The sequence below is a fragment of the Panicum hallii genome, chromosome 5 (genome assembly GCF_002211085.1).
Source record: "Panicum hallii strain FIL2 chromosome 5, PHallii_v3.1, whole genome shotgun sequence".
Taxonomy (NCBI): Eukaryota; Viridiplantae; Streptophyta; class Magnoliopsida; order Poales; family Poaceae; genus Panicum; species Panicum hallii.
The window spans coordinates 6,793,675-6,812,388 of NC_038046.1; the positions used below are offsets into that span (position 1 = coordinate 6,793,675).

Consider the following 18,714-nt stretch of genomic DNA (forward strand, 5'->3'; position numbering starts at 1 on the left):
CCCCATGCTATATGGATTAAGAAACGTAGCGAAAACGGCGTGCATGATTACGTACTACTACTCCAGTACACCATTACAATATTACATACTATATTATGTGATCCACTTCATCAAAAGACAGAGATGGTATGAAAACTGGTAGCTGGAAGCACCACAAGTCCTCTCAGCGTACTACTACATTGTACAACTTTTGTTGCCCAGTCCGTCCTTCAGGATACGGAGGCCAGCGCCAGAAAAACCAGCAGGGAAACCCAAATCAGAATCGCCATCGGAAACCACCACCAACCGGCAAGCCATCTCCGTGACTCCGTCCGCCTCGTCAGTCTCAGTCTGACGATGAAGTATGAACAGGCAAGGGGGAACCGGAGAAGCAACCAAAAGCAGCCAACTCCCACCTCCCAGCTTTCCGGGGGAGCATTAATGCCGCGCCCGTCTCGGCGCACCGCGAAAGCGTGCAGGGGAAATGCGCCACCACCTTCTACTGCATTTTCTACTACTAGTAGTGGGAGGAGCTGGGAAGCGGTCGCCGGCGGTTGACTGGCCTGAGCCGCGGCGAGTTCCCACCTGTAGCGGGTGGGGGCTGGTGCGGAGACGTGTGCACGATGTAAAAAGCCAGGGCGCCGCCGTTAACAAAACGAGCCCCCCTGTTCCGAGCCTATTGCCGACCCAACAACCCACTCGCCTCGGCTCACCTGCCAATCGCCGCTGTTACCACCGGCGCGGAGGAGCCGCTTGCACTATTGAAAACGGGCGATCTTCGCTTCGCAGCGGTTTCCTGTTCGGCCGCTGCTACTTGTTGGCTCTGCCGGCGGAGGAGGAAGGAAGCAAAGGCGAGCTTGTCCGCCGTCTCCTCGCCTGCTCTCGAGCCCTCGGTTCTTCTTCTCCGGCCGCTACCTGCCCGGCGTTTTCGTCCTGTGCTCCTTGCTGTGCCTGCCGCTCGATCGGGCTTGGTCGAGCTGGTGGATTCGTCCCGGGAGCAGAGAGAGGTGTCAGCCCGTAGCTCCAAAGGCCTGCCGGGTTCTTGGAGTTTCCTGTGTCTCCTCCGATTGTCTGTTCTCGCGCAGCTCTGTTCAGCAAGGATTCCCGGGGTTCTGCTGGTGAGTTCACCACACTTGTTTTCTCTTCTTCCGATGCGATTTCGCTCGAGCTTGCCCATGTCTTCCTTGGCTACTCGATCATTTTTCACTTGTGTTCCTTTCTTCCCATATGCACCAAGCACCATCTAACTATCAGAGCTTTGCTTTTCTGTAGAAAAAAAGAGACATATGCTTAATAAAATTCAAACTATCAAGGTAGTACTGCCGTACGGTACGACTACAATCCTGTAATTCAGTTGGCGAGTCCTAATTCCTCTAGATGGCGTTGCTGTCAGCGTTGATGTCCTCTCTACCAGTTGCTGTGGAGTTTAAGCAACATGTTTAACCCTGTTTACTTTTCTCTAGTCAATAAAAGTCAGTAGTTGATCTTATTCGCTCCGGGCCATATTTTCTCCAGGGGCTGTTGGTATGAACAGCAGACCGGTGTTAGGTCAGAAAGGCCGTTGAGAATCTGGGGCGACTGGCATGCTTTCACACCTAGGCATAATAAGATAAGATAGCCCTGTCATGCTGTGAAGATTGAACAAAGAGGCACCTCCATTTTGTGCTCGCCGATCATTTGATACTGCTCCATACCATTTGTGTCTTTCCATGGTTTGGATGGTCTCAGATTGTTAGCAGTTATGCTCTCGCAGGGATGACAACTTGACAACTGGCTGCTGATATATCTCCTATTCAGACATGGGCAACCTTAGAGTTGGAGGCATCCTGCATGCAGTGATCCTTCTTCTTCTATACACTGGCTGCGTGAATGTTGCAAGGGGACAGAGAACTGACCCTACTGAAGGTAATCCCCTGCTGTCTTTGCTTTCTTCCGTCAGAGCTTTGAGTCAGATCGTTGGGGATTGCTCGAGCCAGAAAGAAATGAGAGACGCTTTACCAATTACCATCTAACTGGAAATTGACCTGAAGCTTTGATTCAAGCAGGCCCAATTTTTTGTAGATTCACTGTCAGTCCTCCTGTTGCATGGTTCAAATTCACTGAAAGTTTTGAAGAACTCGTTTTGGCTTCTGGTTCTGTTGGTTAATTGTCCATAGTCCATTTCTACGATGTATATGTAATCAAGTTTGTTGCACAGGCCAGTAATATTCGTGAACTAATCAAAATCACTTCACAGACAATACATGCTGAGAAATGCGATATCTTTGTAATACACACCTTATTCAAGTAGGTAGGAGGCATAACTAGGGTCTAGGGATTGGTTCTCGTTGACATATTTTGAAATGCGTATGCATTCACATTCTGTTTCTTGATCAGGCGTGTCTAGTTCAGACAGTAACAATATTCTCCACTACTCTGATACTCTGTTGATCTTTTGAACTGCTGCTGAATATTGCCTCTCTTGTATTTGCAGTAAACGCTCTCAAGGCAATTAAAGGAAGTTTAATTGATCCTTCTAATAAACTTAAGAATTGGGGTCGTGGGGATCCATGCACATCCCGTTGGACAGGAATCTTCTGTGACAAGATACCTAGTGATTCATATCTTCATGTAACAGAAATGTATGATGAATTTTCCACATTATTTATTACATCCACAAAGGTTTAGTTGCTAGACTATCTTACTCCCTCTGTTTGTTTTTATTAGCCGTTTTAGGATTTTAAAGTGTTTAGATATATAGTTTGACTAAATTTTCTTACAATATATCATCAATTGCTAAAAAAACAACGTCATATTGAAAGATCTATGAAATATGAATCTACATTTATACACTAAGCATGCATATGATTTGAATAATTGTTGGTCAAAATTTATTACTTTTGATTATTTGAGATGTTAATATGCCTACCAATTTCAAACAGAGGGAGTACATCCTAATATCTGTTTATTATTTATTTCTGTCATTTTTCCATATAGAGTGTAACATTTAGTTGTAACAGTGGATATTGATTCTTGTAGACAGTTGTTTAAGATGAATCTTTCCGGAACTTTGGCACCAGAGGTCGGCCTTCTATCCCAGCTGAAAACATTGTGAGTACTAATTTGACAGACCATTGATGCTACTTAGTGCAAACTGAAATGAGCATTTTCAAGCATTTCATAAACAGTGTACCTCACGGCTCTACTTCATGCTCTATACGGTTAACTAAATATAAAGCAAACCCCTAAATTTCTGACTAACTAGGAACTTACAAAAGATATCATAAAAACAAGTCCTGGCTTTATCTATTTTAACTGTTTATTTTCATAGTTAGAACTCTTCTTCTTTTCTCCATGATGCTCTTGTAGCCGTTCCATTAGGTTACCCAGCATATGTTTACTAACTTGTATGGAATGTTCTTTTTCAAGGGACTTCATGTGGAACAATTTAACTGGGCAAATCCCCAGAGAAGTTGGAAAAATCACAACGCTGAAGCTCATGTAAGTTTCTCCTCTCTAAGCAAATTTTCCACTACCATTTCTTTAGATACGAAGTACGAACACTGCTAACTGTCCCTGCACAATCTTGCAGAACTTTGAATGGTAATCAGCTATCTGGTTCTTTACCTGATGAGATCGGCTATCTGGTGAACTTAAACAGATTACAAATCGATGAGAACAACATATCAGGCCCCATACCCAAATCATTTGCTAACTTAACAAGCATAAAACATCTGTAAGTGATGAGTATCTTTATTTTTCTGCCCATCCATTACGCTTCTCAATTATAAACTTAGTACTGATTAGTTCCATTTTTACCTTTAGTCACATGAACAATAACTCACTAAGTGGGCAAATCCCATCTGAGCTGTCCAGATTGCCTTCACTCCTTCATCTGTAAGTGGATATATACTTTTCTCTGATTTTTTTTTTGTTATGCGAGTTACAGATATGTTGTGCCATTAATACGTTATTCTACTGAAACTTGCAGCCTTGTTGACAACAATAATTTATCTGGGCCTCTTCCCCCAAAATTAGCGGAAACACAGAGTTTGGAGATACTGTAAGTACATTTTTCTGTACTCCAATGAGATTTCCTTACTATAGAAATTGACACACAACATAATAGCTTCCAGTTTTCAGAGAATTTGTACTAGCTTATGGTAGCATGAGGTTGACAGATGATCACTCTCCTTTATTTCTGAATTTTTAAGAAGTTTAAGTAATAAAACCAATTTCTTGAGTATGCTTCACTTCTTTGTAAAGTATGACATATTAATAAAATATAATGGTTATAACTTTCTAATGTTTTAAACAACTAGCGCAAACCTCTCTCTTTGAAAATGTTTTCTTATTCGGTTGAGATTAGACCTATTTATCTATATGTATGACAATAATTTCTCGTATATCTGTCTTTCTACAATAGTCAGGCTGATAACAACAACTTCAGTGGAAGCTCTATCCCTACTGAATACAGCAACATACAAACACTTCTAAAGCTGTGAGTGTAACCCCTTTTCCATCAAGTTTTCTCTTCTTAGAATTTGAGGTAGATGAGTGTGAAAGAAAATTTTAAGAAGTAAAGAGCTCTTGCAAGTTATTTTTAATGAGAAAAAACTTTGTTAGAAATGTTATGCACTGGTGATTAAAAGATTAGCGGAAAAAGAAAAATATTATGCGTAAAATGTTTATATTTCCTAAACAGCTTATGCTTTTAGTTGAGATAGCCAGTATATCAAGTCCAGGTTATCACAATGTTCTAAAAAAAGCCCAGGATATCACATAGGTAAACTTTTTTTTAATTTTTATGCAACTCTCCTATTACAAGTCATAGCAGCCAAATAGTTTCTATAGGAACTCTTCTTTCACTCTGTGCCTCTGGAGATCATTCTCACTGATAACTAAAACAGCAATTTACTTCATTATCTCCATTTAAGAAGGGCAAGCAGCATTCAGTCAGCATTATGTTTAAACTCAAATCAAGATGTGCGGGGTAAACCATCCTTTTCCATGTTACCAGGAGTCTTAGGAACTGCAGTTTGCAAGGAGCTGTTCCCGATATGAGTGGCATACCTAAATTTAGCTACTTGTAAGTCCAGATTGAATGCTCAATTTCCTTTATTTAGCTGTTAGACATTTTACAATCATATACTATCCTTTTTACATCAGCTTGTTACAGAATTTCTGAAAGAGTTATTTTGTCAATATTATTTCTTAAATGCATTTAGTGATTATCTTCACACTAGAATCAGAAAGATACCACTCAATTATCAATCCCGGATGTTATTTGAAATATATTGGTATTAATTCCATGTATTTTCAGGGATCTTAGCTGGAACCAATTGGAAGGATCTATACCAACTAATAGGCTTGCTTCAAGTATCACTACAGTGTATGTAGCTTTTGACAATCTTTCATATATTTTTTTTTAAAATGAAGCTAATTTCATCTTTTTGGCAGTGATTTGTCACATAACTTTCTTAATGGAACTGTTCCACCAAACTTCTCAGGGCTACCTGATCTTCAGTTCTTGTAAGTACTATTTAACTTAGAAGAGACATTTATGTACCGCTATGCTGATATTGAAAAAAGTTCATTCCTTGTCAAACTAAAAATGATCAAACTTTTCAAGAAAAATATGCTGGCAGCACTACTCTTATACCATGTTATCTAAAATTTCCATTTCACAGGTCAGTCAATGGGAACCACCTAAATGGTTCTGTTCCACCGGCAATTTGGAGAAACATTACTTTTACGGGAAATAGAACCCTTATTCTGTATGGCAATCTTCACATATGTTCTCTCTTATACTTTTTGAGATATACTTCTGTGTAAGATAGTATTCAATTAATGCAGGGATTTCCAAAATAACGCCCTTGACACTATTCCAGTTTCATTTGACCCCCCAGAAGCTGTCACTGTTCTGTAAGTTCACCATGGAGATATTTCCTCTTTAGTATTATGTTCAACTGTATAATTTGTTGGGATATAAAATGTTCAATGCAAAAGCTCAGATGAATTTGCTAATTAGTAGCCTTACCTGTCATCGGGTCACTGCTGATGTAGATAGCAGATATTAAGGTTCCACATATCTAGAACACTGATAAAAAAAAGCTCAAATTTTCAAGCGAATTTTCTCAGTTTCTGATGCAACAAAAAAATATTACCATTTTCTGCAGACTTTATGGAAACCCTGTATGCACGACATCTAATGCAGCCCGAGCAGCTAATCTTTGCCAACCTAGATCTGTAATTGAAGCACCATCTGGAGAGGGAAGGCAAATTAATAGTTTGTGTAAGCCTTGCCCAACGGATAAAACTTTTGAATACAATCCAGCATCCCCAATACCTTGTTTTTGTGCTGCGCCTCTGGGAGTTGGATTTCGACTGAAGAGTCCAGGCATATCAGACTTCCTTCCCTACAAAGAGGCTTTCGAGACCGACTTAACCTCTCTGCTGGAATTAAGTGTTTATCAGCTGTACATCGAACGATACATGTGGGAGACAGGCCCAAGGCTTAACACACATTTAAAGTTATTCCCAGATAATACAAATTTATTCAATAAGACTGAGGTGGAGCGGCTCAGGCAAGTACTTGCTGGATGGCGGATAACTCTATCAGATGTTTTTGGTCCATATGAGCTTCTTAATTTCACACTTGGTTCCTATGAAGATGGTACGTGAAACTTACTTGGCCGCAATTTCTTTCCCAGTTCTATCATACTCCCTCCTCCCAAATTATTAGTTGTTTTGGTTTTTCTAGATTCGTAGGCTTTACTATGCACCTAGACATAAACATATATGTAGATGCATAGTAAACTATGTATCTAGAAAAGCTAAAACGACTAATAATTTAGGATGGAGGGAGTATGAAACTATTAGTCGAAACTCTTCACACTATTACTGTATTTCTTTTGCCAAGACATAAGTTAGAACATGTTTCATATATTTGTACAAGAATGCTACAACTAATTTGATAAACCTCTGGTTTACTGGCTATTACCTTTTGCAGAATTTCCTACTGTGGTGTCATCAGGTTTAAAAAAGAGTGCACTAGCTGGCATTTTGGTAGGGACAATTGTTGCTGCCATTGCACTATCTGTGGTTTCTACAGTTCTTATAATGAAAAGGCGTAGAAAACGTCGAACGGTTTCAAGGCGGTCACGTAAGTCAATTTTCCTTTTTTTTTCCTCTCACAAAAATGGAGATACAACAACGTGTGGTGCATAGACGGGGTTTAGGGTTGCTAGCCGACGACTTAAAACATCTTACTGTTTTAAGATGAAAAGGAAATATGTTAAGCAATACTTATAGTAACATATTATAGTAGAAAGATACTATTTTTGCATATGTCTAAATCTCAGAATTTGGAACCAAGTCGTCAGTCTTGGTTTCATGACCTCATTCAAATACATTATATTGGGAGCTCTGAACAGTAGAAAATTATTCAAAATGTTTCATCTCTGCAGTGAATAAAATTTAGCCTTGTGATAGATATTAGGTTGGCTCAAATAGCAGAATCTATTCTTCTAAAAAATAATCATAGTATCTAAAGATGCATATTGTTTTGCAGTACTTTCAAGGTTTCCTGTCAAGGTTGATGGCGTGAAATGCTTCACATTTGAAGAAATGGCTGCAGCAACAGGCGATTTTAATATTTCAGCTCAAGTTGGTCAGGGAGGCTATGGAAAAGTTTATAAAGGAAATTTAGCTGATGGAACAGCTGTGGCGATCAAGCGTGCACATGAAGATTCTCTGCAAGGTTCAAAGGAGTTCTGTACAGAAATAGAATTGTTGTCAAGATTACATCATCGTAATTTGGTTTCTCTTGTTGGCTATTGTGATGAAGAAGACGAGCAGGTGCGTTTCCAATCTTTTGAATTATTAATGATCTTGGAAATTTTCCCCACGGCCCTCTCCACGTTGTGAAAGAATAAATGTGCTTAGAGCTAGTGATTCTGCAGTCAATTTGCTGAGTTTGCAGTATGCTCCCCTCATAGAGAATTATGTTTTCCAGATGCTGGTGTATGAGTTCATGCCCAATGGTACCCTACGTGACCATCTTTCTGGTAAGTGGGAATTGACTTGTTCAAATTTCCCTTTTGTTTTCCATATGACCAGCATAGACATCCACGTTTAAGATTACCCGCGATCAAGGCCATCCCACGGTTTTTATTTTTGGTGTCTATTTTCTATATTGCATGTTTGCATAGCTTTTGGTTTAGCATTGCATATTAAAATGCATAGTTCTTAGAAATGTATTTGGCGAAGCATATAATCTTACTCAACATTTTCACAGCTAAGACTGAAAGACATCTGAGCTTTGGTCAGAGAGTGCATATTGCGCTTGGTGCTGCTAAAGGAATTCTATACCTGCATACTGAGGCAGATCCTCCTATATTTCACCGTGATGTCAAGGCCAGCAACATTCTTCTGGACTCCAAGTTTGTAGCGAAGGTGGCTGACTTTGGTCTTTCGAGGCTTGCTCCTGTGCCTGATATTGAAGGGACTTTGCCAGCTCATATATCAACTGTTGTTAAGGGCACCCCAGTAAGTGGCATTACACCTAGCAAAGAAGCAACACCACTCACCATGATCTCATTTTTCTGTGTCTTGTCAGATAGCCATTTGAGCACACTAATATGGTGTAGATGTTAAGGTGATCATAACCATTTTTTTTTCCCTTTCACCAGGGCTATCTCGACCCAGAATATTTCCTGACTCATAAACTGACGGAAAGAAGCGATGTGTATAGCCTTGGTGTTGTGTTTCTCGAACTATTGACTGGAATGAAGCCGATCCAGCATGGTAAAAACATTGTTAGAGAGGTAAAAACATTCCCACCCCAGCCCCAATTATTTTATTGGGGGCATTTGTGTTCTTGCCTCTACTTTACTACAGTGCAATTGTGATTTTACCCTCATTTTTCTTAACTCTGTGATTTTACCCTTACTATTCACAAGTCAATGCAATTTTGCCCGCCCCTAGTCAACACGATTTTAGCCCTAGTCATCGGTCAAAATAGAGGTAAAATCGCGTTGAATAGGGGCAAAATCGCGTTGACTTGTGAATAGTAAGGGTATAATCACAAAGTTAAGGAAAAGGAGGGTATAATCACAATTGCACTGCAAAGTAGGGACAAGACCACCAATTTCTCTATTTTATTTGATTACTTGCCTATAGATGAAGCCATCAAGTAACATTTACCGTAGAGTGTGAAGTATTGAGATACTGAAACCATCACGTATCATTCAAAGTAGTAAGCCTGGCTTCAGCATTGATGCTTAGGAAACTTACTGAACCCTATATAGGTTTGAATTGTTTGAAAGTGATTGTCAACATAGCAAATAGAGATACCTCAACATGCATTTGCTTATCTCCAATGAACTAGTTGCATATTCTTTGCTATTCGGAGCTCCTTTATTTATTTTATTGGATTTAAACAGATGAATAAAAATCAAAACGATTTGCTCTTGCTGCAGGTAAACTTGGCTTACCAATCAGGCGATATCTCCAGGATCATCGACAGCCGAATGTCCTCGTACCCTCCGGAATGCGTGACGAGGTTCCTCTCCCTGGCAATCAAGTGCTGCCGGGACGAGACCGAGGCGAGGCCCTATATGGCCGACATTGTCAGAGAGCTCGAGACCATCCGGAGCGTGCTGCCCGAGGGAGAGGACATCCTGTCCGAGACCACGGGATCAGGCTTGCTGACGAAGACCATGTCGTCCTCGACCACCACGGGGCCACTGTACGTGTCCTCGCATATGTCCGGTAGCGGCCAGGTGGACAGTGGCATCCCCTCCGGGACGGTGGCTCCCCGGTAGTTGCTGACGCTGGCCGCGCTGGAAATAGTTTTGTAGGCACCTGCCGCTGGAGCATAGCTTTGTAAGTAGTGATAGGAGTAATGCCAGGGGTGGTGTTCCCTCCGCTGCTGTTGGAAGAGTTGGTCTGTACATGAGTGGGTGTTGGTGTGAAGTAGTGCTGCAGGGATCAGGGTGTGATGTACTTGTAGCAGTTGTAAAAATGCAGGTGAGGCATGTACATATACTGATGTAAGTGTAACTCATCAGTTACGTACACTGGATGTGGACGGGAATCCCTGGGTTGATGTCGCTGTGGCATTTGGTCGAACGTCTTCCGCGCGTGCCCGGCCGGCCATACCGCCGGTGGCAGCGGGCCATCCCATCCCATTGTCACGCCTCACGGGCCAAGACCAGTAGACGGGAGTAGACGAGTAGACGACCAGATTGCGATTGGTGTTTTCAGGCAATCGGCCACTGGGGCAGGAATGAAACTCGCATCCATGCAGGCCGAAGGGCGAAGGCTGAAGGGACGGAAGAATTGGCCTGGTCGCGCGGGCGAGCCGAGAGGAGAGGAGGCGGACGCCTAGTTCCAAGAGCTTCGCCAATCCGTGTGCTCCGCGGCGGGCGATCGCCGCTGCGTCGATAGGCTCGCCGGGAAGGAGAAGGGAGGAGGAAGGGTAGTAGAAATTTTTTCACATCGCCCCCTGGTCGCGATCTGGTTATTTTCATTTTGCCCCCTAGTTTGGATTGCGATGAATAATCGCGATCCGAATATTTTTAATTTGTCCCCTGTATTGGATCGCGATGAATAATCCCATCCGATTATTTTGCTGAATCGGATAACCTAATTCTCAACTACAGCTTCAGATAAAAAAGAACTCGTGCCCCTGTACCTAGTACCTTGTATCTGCTATACTCTAATGCGTTCCAGTCTTCAGCTAAACTTATGCTTTCATTGTTGCAGAAGAGCATTTGACGATGTGTAAATCTTCTCCTAAGACTAAGAGAGAAGCAGATCCGAACGCTAAATTTCTGTGACATTTCTGTGAGAAAACAGAGCAAAAGGCAAGCACGATAAGAAGCTGCTGCATAGCATATGACAGTCTCATGCTAAATTTGCAAACGTGGAGGGATTACATGAAAATAATTGAGCGTATGATAGACTACGGGCAAATACTATATATCAACTTCTTACACCTATTCCAACAAGTAGGTTCCAGGAGAGCTAGCTTCCATCTGGGGGTTGGTTAAACCAGACCATGGCAAGCAACAGAGTCGCTCAGGATGAACTTTCATGTCAGCAAATTGGGCGATGCCGTCAGCAATCACTTTTTACAGGGTAACTCGGTGCAGGGAGATGTCATCCAAACATGTCGAAGCCTTCCCCGTGCTGGAGATGTGAGAAGCTCCGGGAGCTCTCCACCTTCCCTGGGAAATGGTCGATTCCTGCAAAGATAGCATCAACTTCTGTAAATCTTTTGCAATTTGGTGTTGCCTAACGAAGTAATGACAGAGGACGTACTTGGATTCGACATGATGTTCTCGTAGAAGGACATCTGGCCTGAACCGCCAGACGATCTCATGCCGTTTTCATTGGATCCATACATCATGCCACCGATTTGATCATGATCTGCATCAAAGTGGTGCATCCCTGAGATCCTCTCAGCACTGTGAACATTCATAGCCTTGTTTTCATGGAGCAGCCTATCTGACTTCGGCTTCTTGTCGGTTAGGGCCTCCTCATCCACTTCAGCTTCAGATTCAGTGTTATTATTAGGTAAAGCAGCAGCCTGCTTCCGCTTCGACCGTGCCCGTCTGTTCTGAAACCAGTTGTAGACATTTGTCTCAGAGATCTGGCCATGGTGTGAGAGCTCTGCTGTTATCTCCTTTATCTTTTGTTTGCTTGGCGTTCCATTGCCTTGGTCAAATATGTTCTCAAGGATCTGCAGCTGCATCGGTGTTGGTTGCCATCGTTGCCTTGCTGTGATCTTGTGACCTCCAGGAATAATTAGAGGATCACAGTACAGATTACTGAACCTCATTCCTACAGAAGAAAACCAAACTTCAATCGACCAGGGAAAAAAGAAGAAGAAAGAACTATATATTCCATCAACAACATCATTCCTACATTAGTTGATCAGCTCGAAAAAGGAATAAATTAAAGGATTTCTGCTGTTTGGTAAACTGAACCTATTGTCAACTTCCTAAAATACATCGCATTAATGCATCGGCACTTTGACCTATCATCAAGTACCTACACACACATCAAATTGATTGGTAGTTTCTTTTTTTTTGTAATTTACTCTGCAAGCAATAAAACATTTTTTTTAACAAAATCACAGAATAAAGTTCGCGAACCAGAAGTATGGTAATCCTGTGGTGGTTGTAGCAAGACTCGGGAAATTGAATTGTGAGAGCAGCATAATGATAAAAAAAAGTTCTTAACTAGAGCAAAACAGAAGAGAAGCATCTGGATTGTAGTTTGTTTATTGTATGCTTTGCAGCTTTGGTTCAACAAGACAACAAGCTCAGCTATATGGAATTCTGTCTGCAAGTTCTAGTTTCAGCGAGCAATGCAGATGCAGTGCCCTAGCTTTTCTGCAGAGAAACAATGTAGTGCATGTACTTATCATTACATTTAATTATCAAGATACTTTACAAGTATTATGTAGTATCTCATGTGAACAATAAACTTAACATATCGCAGTACAATTAATGACAGCAAATAATGCATGATGAACCAAATTTTACTACCTCGTACCCAGTATTACCAACCATTTACCAATGCTAAGACAGTACCCATGACTTCAGCAAAGTAGAACAGAGTAAAAGCCACAAATATGTATCTAGGAACATGAACAGAGTGAAAATGATCTGACTTCACCAATTGGAGAAAGCAGGCTGACTTGCTGAATACTGAACATAAACTGAACAGAAGAGCAATAGCAATGAAATGAGGCCTGCTCGTGGAGTAATGACAACTAATGCAATTAGTCTTGAAACAGTTAGTACAAATGAAATAAAACTTGATCGCTACGAATTTCGTAAAACTAGTTAAAGCACGTTAACAGACAAAGGGTCCGGCCTTTAGAGCAAGTGATGGGGAAAATTAGAATAATTTTTTTTCCTTTCCGGACAAAGAGGTGAACATGGAGCCCTCACAAGCGACAATGCAAGCACCAAGGCAAAAGTAATCCCCCAATTTTGCACTTCCAAACTCCATCATATTGCTGCGAGCACAAGCAAGAAACAAGGAGCAGCTAGACTAGAGAGTTGTAATTGTTTTGTCAGCAAGTGCGCCGACGGACCTGCAATGGAGTCCTGGTGCTCGGTGAGGGTGCGGTGCATCTCGACGAGCTGTTCGCAGATGGTGGCGTAGATGGAGATCTGCTTGCGGAGCACCTCCATCTGCTCGTCGGTCATCACCTTGACATACCCCCCCAGCCCCTCCCCACCTCCGGCCCTCTCGTCCGCTGCCGCGGCGGCCGCGGCGGCCTCCTTGACCCTGTCCCCCCACTCCATCACCTCCAGCCGCTACAGGACGCACAAAGTGGCAAAGATCTCGGAAAAGGGCCACAGGGTGGGAATTGGGAAAGCCGCGCGCTATTTGTGCGGTGGAATGGAGCTATGCAAGGAAGGAAATCGGCCGGTTAGGCAGGCACCCGGTTAGCAGCGATGCGGGCGGCGGCTGGGGGGCAGCACACAGACACAGCAGGAGTCCATGCGACGCGGAACAAGGTGCCGCCAGCCTAGCTTGGACACGCGTCCTCTCGCGGGAGGAACGGCCGCGCCTGGCGGGGTGCCGGGGTGGTGACTGGAGTTTGGCGACGGGCGGCAGCAGCAGGTGAAGCGAACGCCGCAGGACGGCAGGGGAGTGCAGAGCAGAGCAGAAGCTGCAGAGGGGAGGGGAGATGGCAAGCAAGACAGGGATGAGGAAAGTGGTCGGAGGACTATTTGGGAGTGGGAAGGCGGTGTGGGTTGCGGACGCGCGCGCACCGGCCACGAGCGGGCGCCGCGAGTCGCGGCGGAAAGAAATTACGGGCGGCGGGGCGGGGCGCATGCGGACAGGACACGGAGGGGACGGACGGGCCGCGCCGCGCGTTACGGCGTGACGTGCGGCGGGGTAGTTGGGGTTGGGCCGGGCCCCAGCGGCGACGGTCGTTCGGCGGCAGGCAGACAGGTGGGGCCGTCCCAGGCGTAGGGAGGTCAATGCAGCAGCGAGGAGGGGAGACCCGCGGACGGCGACGTCGCCCGGCCCCCAACGTGGGCAGCAATGATCGCAGGAGCACGAGCAATACGCTTTCCTTTGAAACGGGCGCAAACGATACAGTGAAAGCGCAAAGGCACTTGTCCTCTGTGCCAAGTGATCTCAACCTTTTCACATTGTCTGATTGCGTTAGGGCATCTCCATCGGCGTTAGCTTCTGCTAGCTATAGCCACATCATGATCTTATCCCAGTTGGAAGAGAACGTGAGAAAATGGTGCTCGTCGTCGAAAAAAAACCACCTAGCTACTACTACAAGCTAGACGGAAAGAAAGGAGCATTGGGAAGTGAGAAAGAACGAGCTCATTGCATTAGAAAAAAACTGACAGACAGGTCCTACTAACATTTATGCTCGGAGTGGTGACGCGAGAGCGCCTCTGGCTCTTGCGAGGTCCGACTACCTCATCACATCTAAAAAACAAAAAGTTTATCCTCCTGCAATTGAGATTGGAGATAGCCTGCTATCTACTATAAGTCTATAACACTGCCATGTCACTATAGACTGCTGCACAAATATGTTACCCCGCTTCCAATTATTCGGTTACTGCCTACTGGCCCTTTCACGCGTACATGTCGAATCAACATATAAGGAATTTAAAAGAAAAACATTCACTGAACAGACAAACATGCTACAGCAAATGCGTCTCAGAAATATGTTTCCGAAAATCGCGTCTCAGAGATATAATATGTGTCGGCAAATACTATCATGATCAAATTGTATGTTGCACAGGCATAACTTCGTAGTCAATCAAATAGCTTAAAATCCTGGAACTCTCTCTGCACTATCAGCGCTAATAGTCGGTGACAACGAAGAAATAAAAGAAGTATCCTAAGTACACAGCCATGGAGGATTTTGTTCACTACTAGTCATCTCAGCCGCAGGTCAACGTCACAAGGGAGATCAAAATCACCAGCTAGCAATGGTATGAATTCCAACACCATCACAGGAGCTTGAGCATCAGAAAAGCTATGTCTGTCATGAGAGCAGGATTGGGGAGAAAGTCTCTGCAAGGATAAGGGTTGAGGAAATGAGTCCCACACGCTCACTGTTTTGTGCCGCCATTGCTGAAGGGAGAGGCACTGCCGTTCTGATGCGGGCTATCCTCTCGATATACTGAGTTCAGCATAGCAAGTTCTCGAAGTTGTTGCCTCTTGATGTTGTCTTGTGACTCATCCTACATGATATACCATCAATGAATAGGCATTTTTTACAAAAAATAAAACGAAACAAAACAAAAGGGGAAAACACAGAGATGAAGAAAGCAATTGTGTGCTACTCTTCTATTTGTTTAATTATGGGAACAGACCATGGGATATAACTACAAATTGGCACAAACGCTCCCAAACAATGTTATCAGTTATGGCATGGTATCATAGAAAAGAAAATTGACCACTGGTTCATATTTAACATTGCTAATCCATAAATGACTTATATCCAATACTTAATGGAATCGCAAAAAAATTTGTTACACAACTTATTTAATAAATCATTTCATTGACCTTTCCAAAAATGTTACTGTTTGCTTGCAGATTGGGGAATGGATGAAGGAAGAGGTATGTGTACCACTGGTTTCAGCAACTCCTCTAGTATCTCCTGTGCTTGTGCCAGTCTAGCGTCAATGACATCAGCAGGTAATTCAGCTTCAATCAAGATATGTGTTGGATCTCCCAAGTGTTCATAGCCAGGCCTTCCCTTGTACTGTTCCTCCTACAGGAAATAGACAGAATACATCAGCATTTTATGCATGCCCCACGAAGTGTTACTCTAATTGAAGAATCAGCTTATGAATATGAAAGAATTTGTTTACCTTTACAGGATCTTTGATGGATCCCTTCCCTCTAATGAAAACACGGCAGCCTGTAGTAGCTTCAACTCTCTTCAGTGAGTGCCCCCTCGGCCCAAGCAGACGGCCAATGAAGTTGAACTGCATGAAGTGCATCAAGGGTAATTGATAAGTTATGAATAACAGCTTGATATTGTTAACCATCACAAGCAGGAAAGAACATACGTTAGGGTAAGCATCTGTTGGTACTTCTAATCGCACAATCTTCTTGACGATGTAAGAGGAAGGGTTCTGTGCAGCACCTTGCCAGCCCATGGCTCCCCTAGGAAAACCATTTCTCTGAAAAGTCAAGGTATGAGAATAGAATGGTAAGTTAAGCTTACGTCTTCAGAGATAAAATGGATAACAATAACATAGCATGGCAGTATGAGAATAAAAAATTGTAAAACAAGAGTAGCTAAAAATATTATTCTCCTATTAACATGCATGATACGAAATCATTCAAAAGTATCCTGCATATCTCCAACATTTTAGGTACCATACTTTAACCACTGAACATACACTAGCTTCTAAAGTACTCTTCAAGGAAGCTTGGGGGGAGAAACCATCCCGCATGAAACCAAGTTGACTTTTCAAGCAGTGTAAGATTTAGGCATTTAGAAATTTTTTTAAAAAAGAGCATAACATTGAAGCCTACTTTTATGGGCCAAGCGCAAAATATCATTCAGAATGAAACTAGGTCACTAATGTAGCGGGCAGGTGGAGACTATTTAGCGGCGTTAAGATCTTCTGGATACCTTGACACCGCCTAGCAAACTGATCCAATGCATTAAGCAGAACAGATGAACCTATCTGTTCATTCCATAACTAAATTATATGGATGGTATATCTAAGTATTTGATATGCATGCACTGTTCCAATCAACAAACGCTGTCATCAGGCTTTTCTATAAATGGATAGTCAAACTCGAAGCTAAGAATATTAAATGTAGTTTTCTAATAGGAAAAGTTCCATCAACGTAGGTGAGGTCAGTTCATTTTGGAACTCATGCGTACATCCATTGATGATAACATGTTAAGTAGATGTGAAGGTATCTTGTTTGTTCCATTCGCCGCATCTTGACGTCCACATAACACTTGTGAACAGCTGCACTATCCAAAGAGCAGTTTTTATAAACACATTAAAGACAGGTTCATATGACTATGGAGTATATCATAACAAAACTACAACAAAAGTGCCAGAATTATATTTCTGATTCGCTTCAATCTCAGATAACCTATATATCTGTAGTATCATTTTTTTCAACAAGAATTTGATAGCATACGATGCCAAGCTATCAAGTAAATAAATGAACTGGAACAAATTAAAACAACTTTAGTAGACAGTGCAAATACCTCAGGTTGCATCCCATTCCACGGACCAAAACCGTTTCCACAGAAATTGGGCACCCGGGGCAATGGATGCATATGATTTGGACTTGCAATTGGTGGCAGCCTCTCATTTCCCCTAAGTCCAAGGTGTGAAATCATGCTTGATATTCTCATTATCTCTGCACATTACGGTTCCAAGAGTTCAAGTCTGTGATCAGCGTTAACATTGGCATACGAAAAAAATACCTATCATTGATAAAGCTACCATTCTCAGAACGCAAACAATTCCATCTTGTACTGAGATACAGGAATGTCAGTTCTCCGTACAAGTCATCCCACGTTAAACCGATTGTGCCTTTACGAACAAATAAATGAAAAGACTGCTCTTTTATCATAAAGACACAAGCTCATACAGGAACTGAGCAGATGAACTACTGAATCTGAGCAAGACTGCTACTATAAAGCCGAATCATCCTTACCTTGATTCAACAGCCTGCCGCAGATTGGGAGCACCTGCACGAAGGGCCCGAGCTTCTGTTGCTCTTGCAGCAACTCCTCCAGATACTGACTGCGCCGACGCAATCCAATCCAATCCCACCGAACCAATACAGAAAAAAGGACACGATTCAGACGACGATCCAAGAACACCAAGAACAGGGGAACAAGATTACAGCAAAAAGCGAGTAAATTTCAAGAATCCAATCGGGGTGCCGTCTTACCTGGCAGCGTCCGGTGATGTAGGGGGCCTCATAATCGGCATCGGGGACATCGACCTGGCGGGGGAGAAGCATTTGTCCGTGGCCGTCAGCGCCTCCATGGCGGCGGGCTGGGCAGGGGTCAGATTAAGGTGCTACCAATGGAGAGAGGAGGCGGCGGCGGCGGCGGACAAAGAGAAGATGTGATTGCGTTTTCCTTAGATTTTTATCGTGTTTATCTCCTTTTCCGCTGTGCGGTAAAATCAATCGCGGAGGATTCCAGCGAAATCAAGCATACGAGATGTCAAAAACGGCCGCTTCCTCTTGTGGTTTTCTTCGGCTGGCTCGCCTCCTTTTTACCCTCTTCGTAGGGTTTATAGCGGCGGTAAGGTGGAGTAGGTTTTTGGCAGCCGCCGCCGGTTGGTGATACTTTTTTTTTTCCTTTCCCGGTTTGACGTAGGGTTTAGGGGATGCGTTGAGAGCGTACCGTATCTCGGTATCTACCCATAGGGATACGTAGAATTGAATCATATTTGTACAAAACATGTCAAATTAAGCTTAATGGCATTGTCTATTAAGGCCCTATTTATTTGCTCCATAGATTATATAATTATATTTTCATCTCATCATATTTATCTTAAAAATAATTACAAATAACCCTGCCTTTCGAGCATCCGCCGTCGATGTTTAACCTTCTTCCATTCACAATTACCCTATGCACATTTTGTCTTTGTAATACTACCCCGTAATTGATGTCTAAATCTTCTATACCACTAAATATCTTTATCTAAAGTATTGTCCACGCATAATCAGCATTTCAACACTGTACAATGTGTT

At 42.8% G+C, this 18,714-nt stretch overlaps 3 protein-coding genes across 7 annotated transcripts; 1 reads left to right on the forward strand and 2 right to left on the reverse strand.

The window, feature by feature from the left end:
* The first annotated feature begins 452 nt into the window (after positions 1 to 452).
* LOC112892200 (probable LRR receptor-like serine/threonine-protein kinase At1g06840) lies at positions 453 to 10,069 on the forward strand. 4 transcript variants are annotated; one of them, XM_025959328.1, is made up of 21 exons: positions 453 to 1,097; positions 1,719 to 1,884; positions 2,453 to 2,600; positions 2,998 to 3,069; positions 3,388 to 3,459; positions 3,551 to 3,694; positions 3,784 to 3,855; positions 3,950 to 4,021; positions 4,385 to 4,459; positions 4,979 to 5,047; positions 5,282 to 5,350; positions 5,419 to 5,490; positions 5,649 to 5,735; positions 5,815 to 5,883; positions 6,138 to 6,634; positions 6,971 to 7,123; positions 7,532 to 7,818; positions 7,976 to 8,027; positions 8,258 to 8,508; positions 8,652 to 8,786; positions 9,441 to 10,069. In XM_025959328.1, the coding sequence occupies exons 2-21, from the start codon at positions 1,779 to 1,781 to the stop codon at positions 9,783 to 9,785; spliced, it is 2,847 nt and encodes a 948-aa protein (XP_025815113.1). In that variant the 5' UTR covers positions 453 to 1,097; positions 1,719 to 1,778; the 3' UTR covers positions 9,786 to 10,069. The 4 variants fall into 4 exon arrangements, with proteins under 4 accessions (XP_025815113.1, XP_025815114.1, XP_025815115.1 ...); XM_025959329.1 differs by having other exon boundaries at positions 1,733 to 1,884; XM_025959330.1 differs by lacking the exon at positions 1,719 to 1,884 and having other exon boundaries at positions 475 to 1,097.
* A 770-nt stretch (positions 10,070 to 10,839) lies between these two features.
* On the reverse strand, positions 10,840 to 13,802 carry LOC112892212 (WUSCHEL-related homeobox 8-like). The gene is made up of 3 exons (XM_025959345.1): positions 13,073 to 13,802; positions 11,287 to 11,808; positions 10,840 to 11,210 (listed from the first exon to the last, which is right to left on the reverse strand). The coding sequence occupies exons 1-3, from the start codon at positions 13,284 to 13,286 to the stop codon at positions 11,125 to 11,127; spliced, it is 822 nt and encodes a 273-aa protein (XP_025815130.1). The 5' UTR covers positions 13,287 to 13,802; the 3' UTR covers positions 10,840 to 11,124.
* A 908-nt stretch (positions 13,803 to 14,710) lies between these two features.
* LOC112892208 (KH domain-containing protein SPIN1-like) lies at positions 14,711 to 18,254 on the reverse strand. 2 transcript variants are annotated; one of them, XM_025959340.1, is made up of 8 exons: positions 17,902 to 18,254; positions 17,662 to 17,750; positions 17,207 to 17,361; positions 16,868 to 16,963; positions 16,038 to 16,151; positions 15,837 to 15,953; positions 15,593 to 15,736; positions 14,711 to 15,203 (listed from the first exon to the last, which is right to left on the reverse strand). In XM_025959340.1, the coding sequence occupies exons 1-8, from the start codon at positions 17,997 to 17,999 to the stop codon at positions 15,072 to 15,074; spliced, it is 945 nt and encodes a 314-aa protein (XP_025815125.1). In that variant the 5' UTR covers positions 18,000 to 18,254; the 3' UTR covers positions 14,711 to 15,071. The 2 variants fall into 2 exon arrangements, with proteins under 2 accessions (XP_025815125.1, XP_025815127.1); XM_025959342.1 differs by lacking the exon at positions 16,868 to 16,963 and having other exon boundaries at positions 17,902 to 18,249.
* Between the last annotated feature and the right edge of the window lie 460 nt (positions 18,255 to 18,714).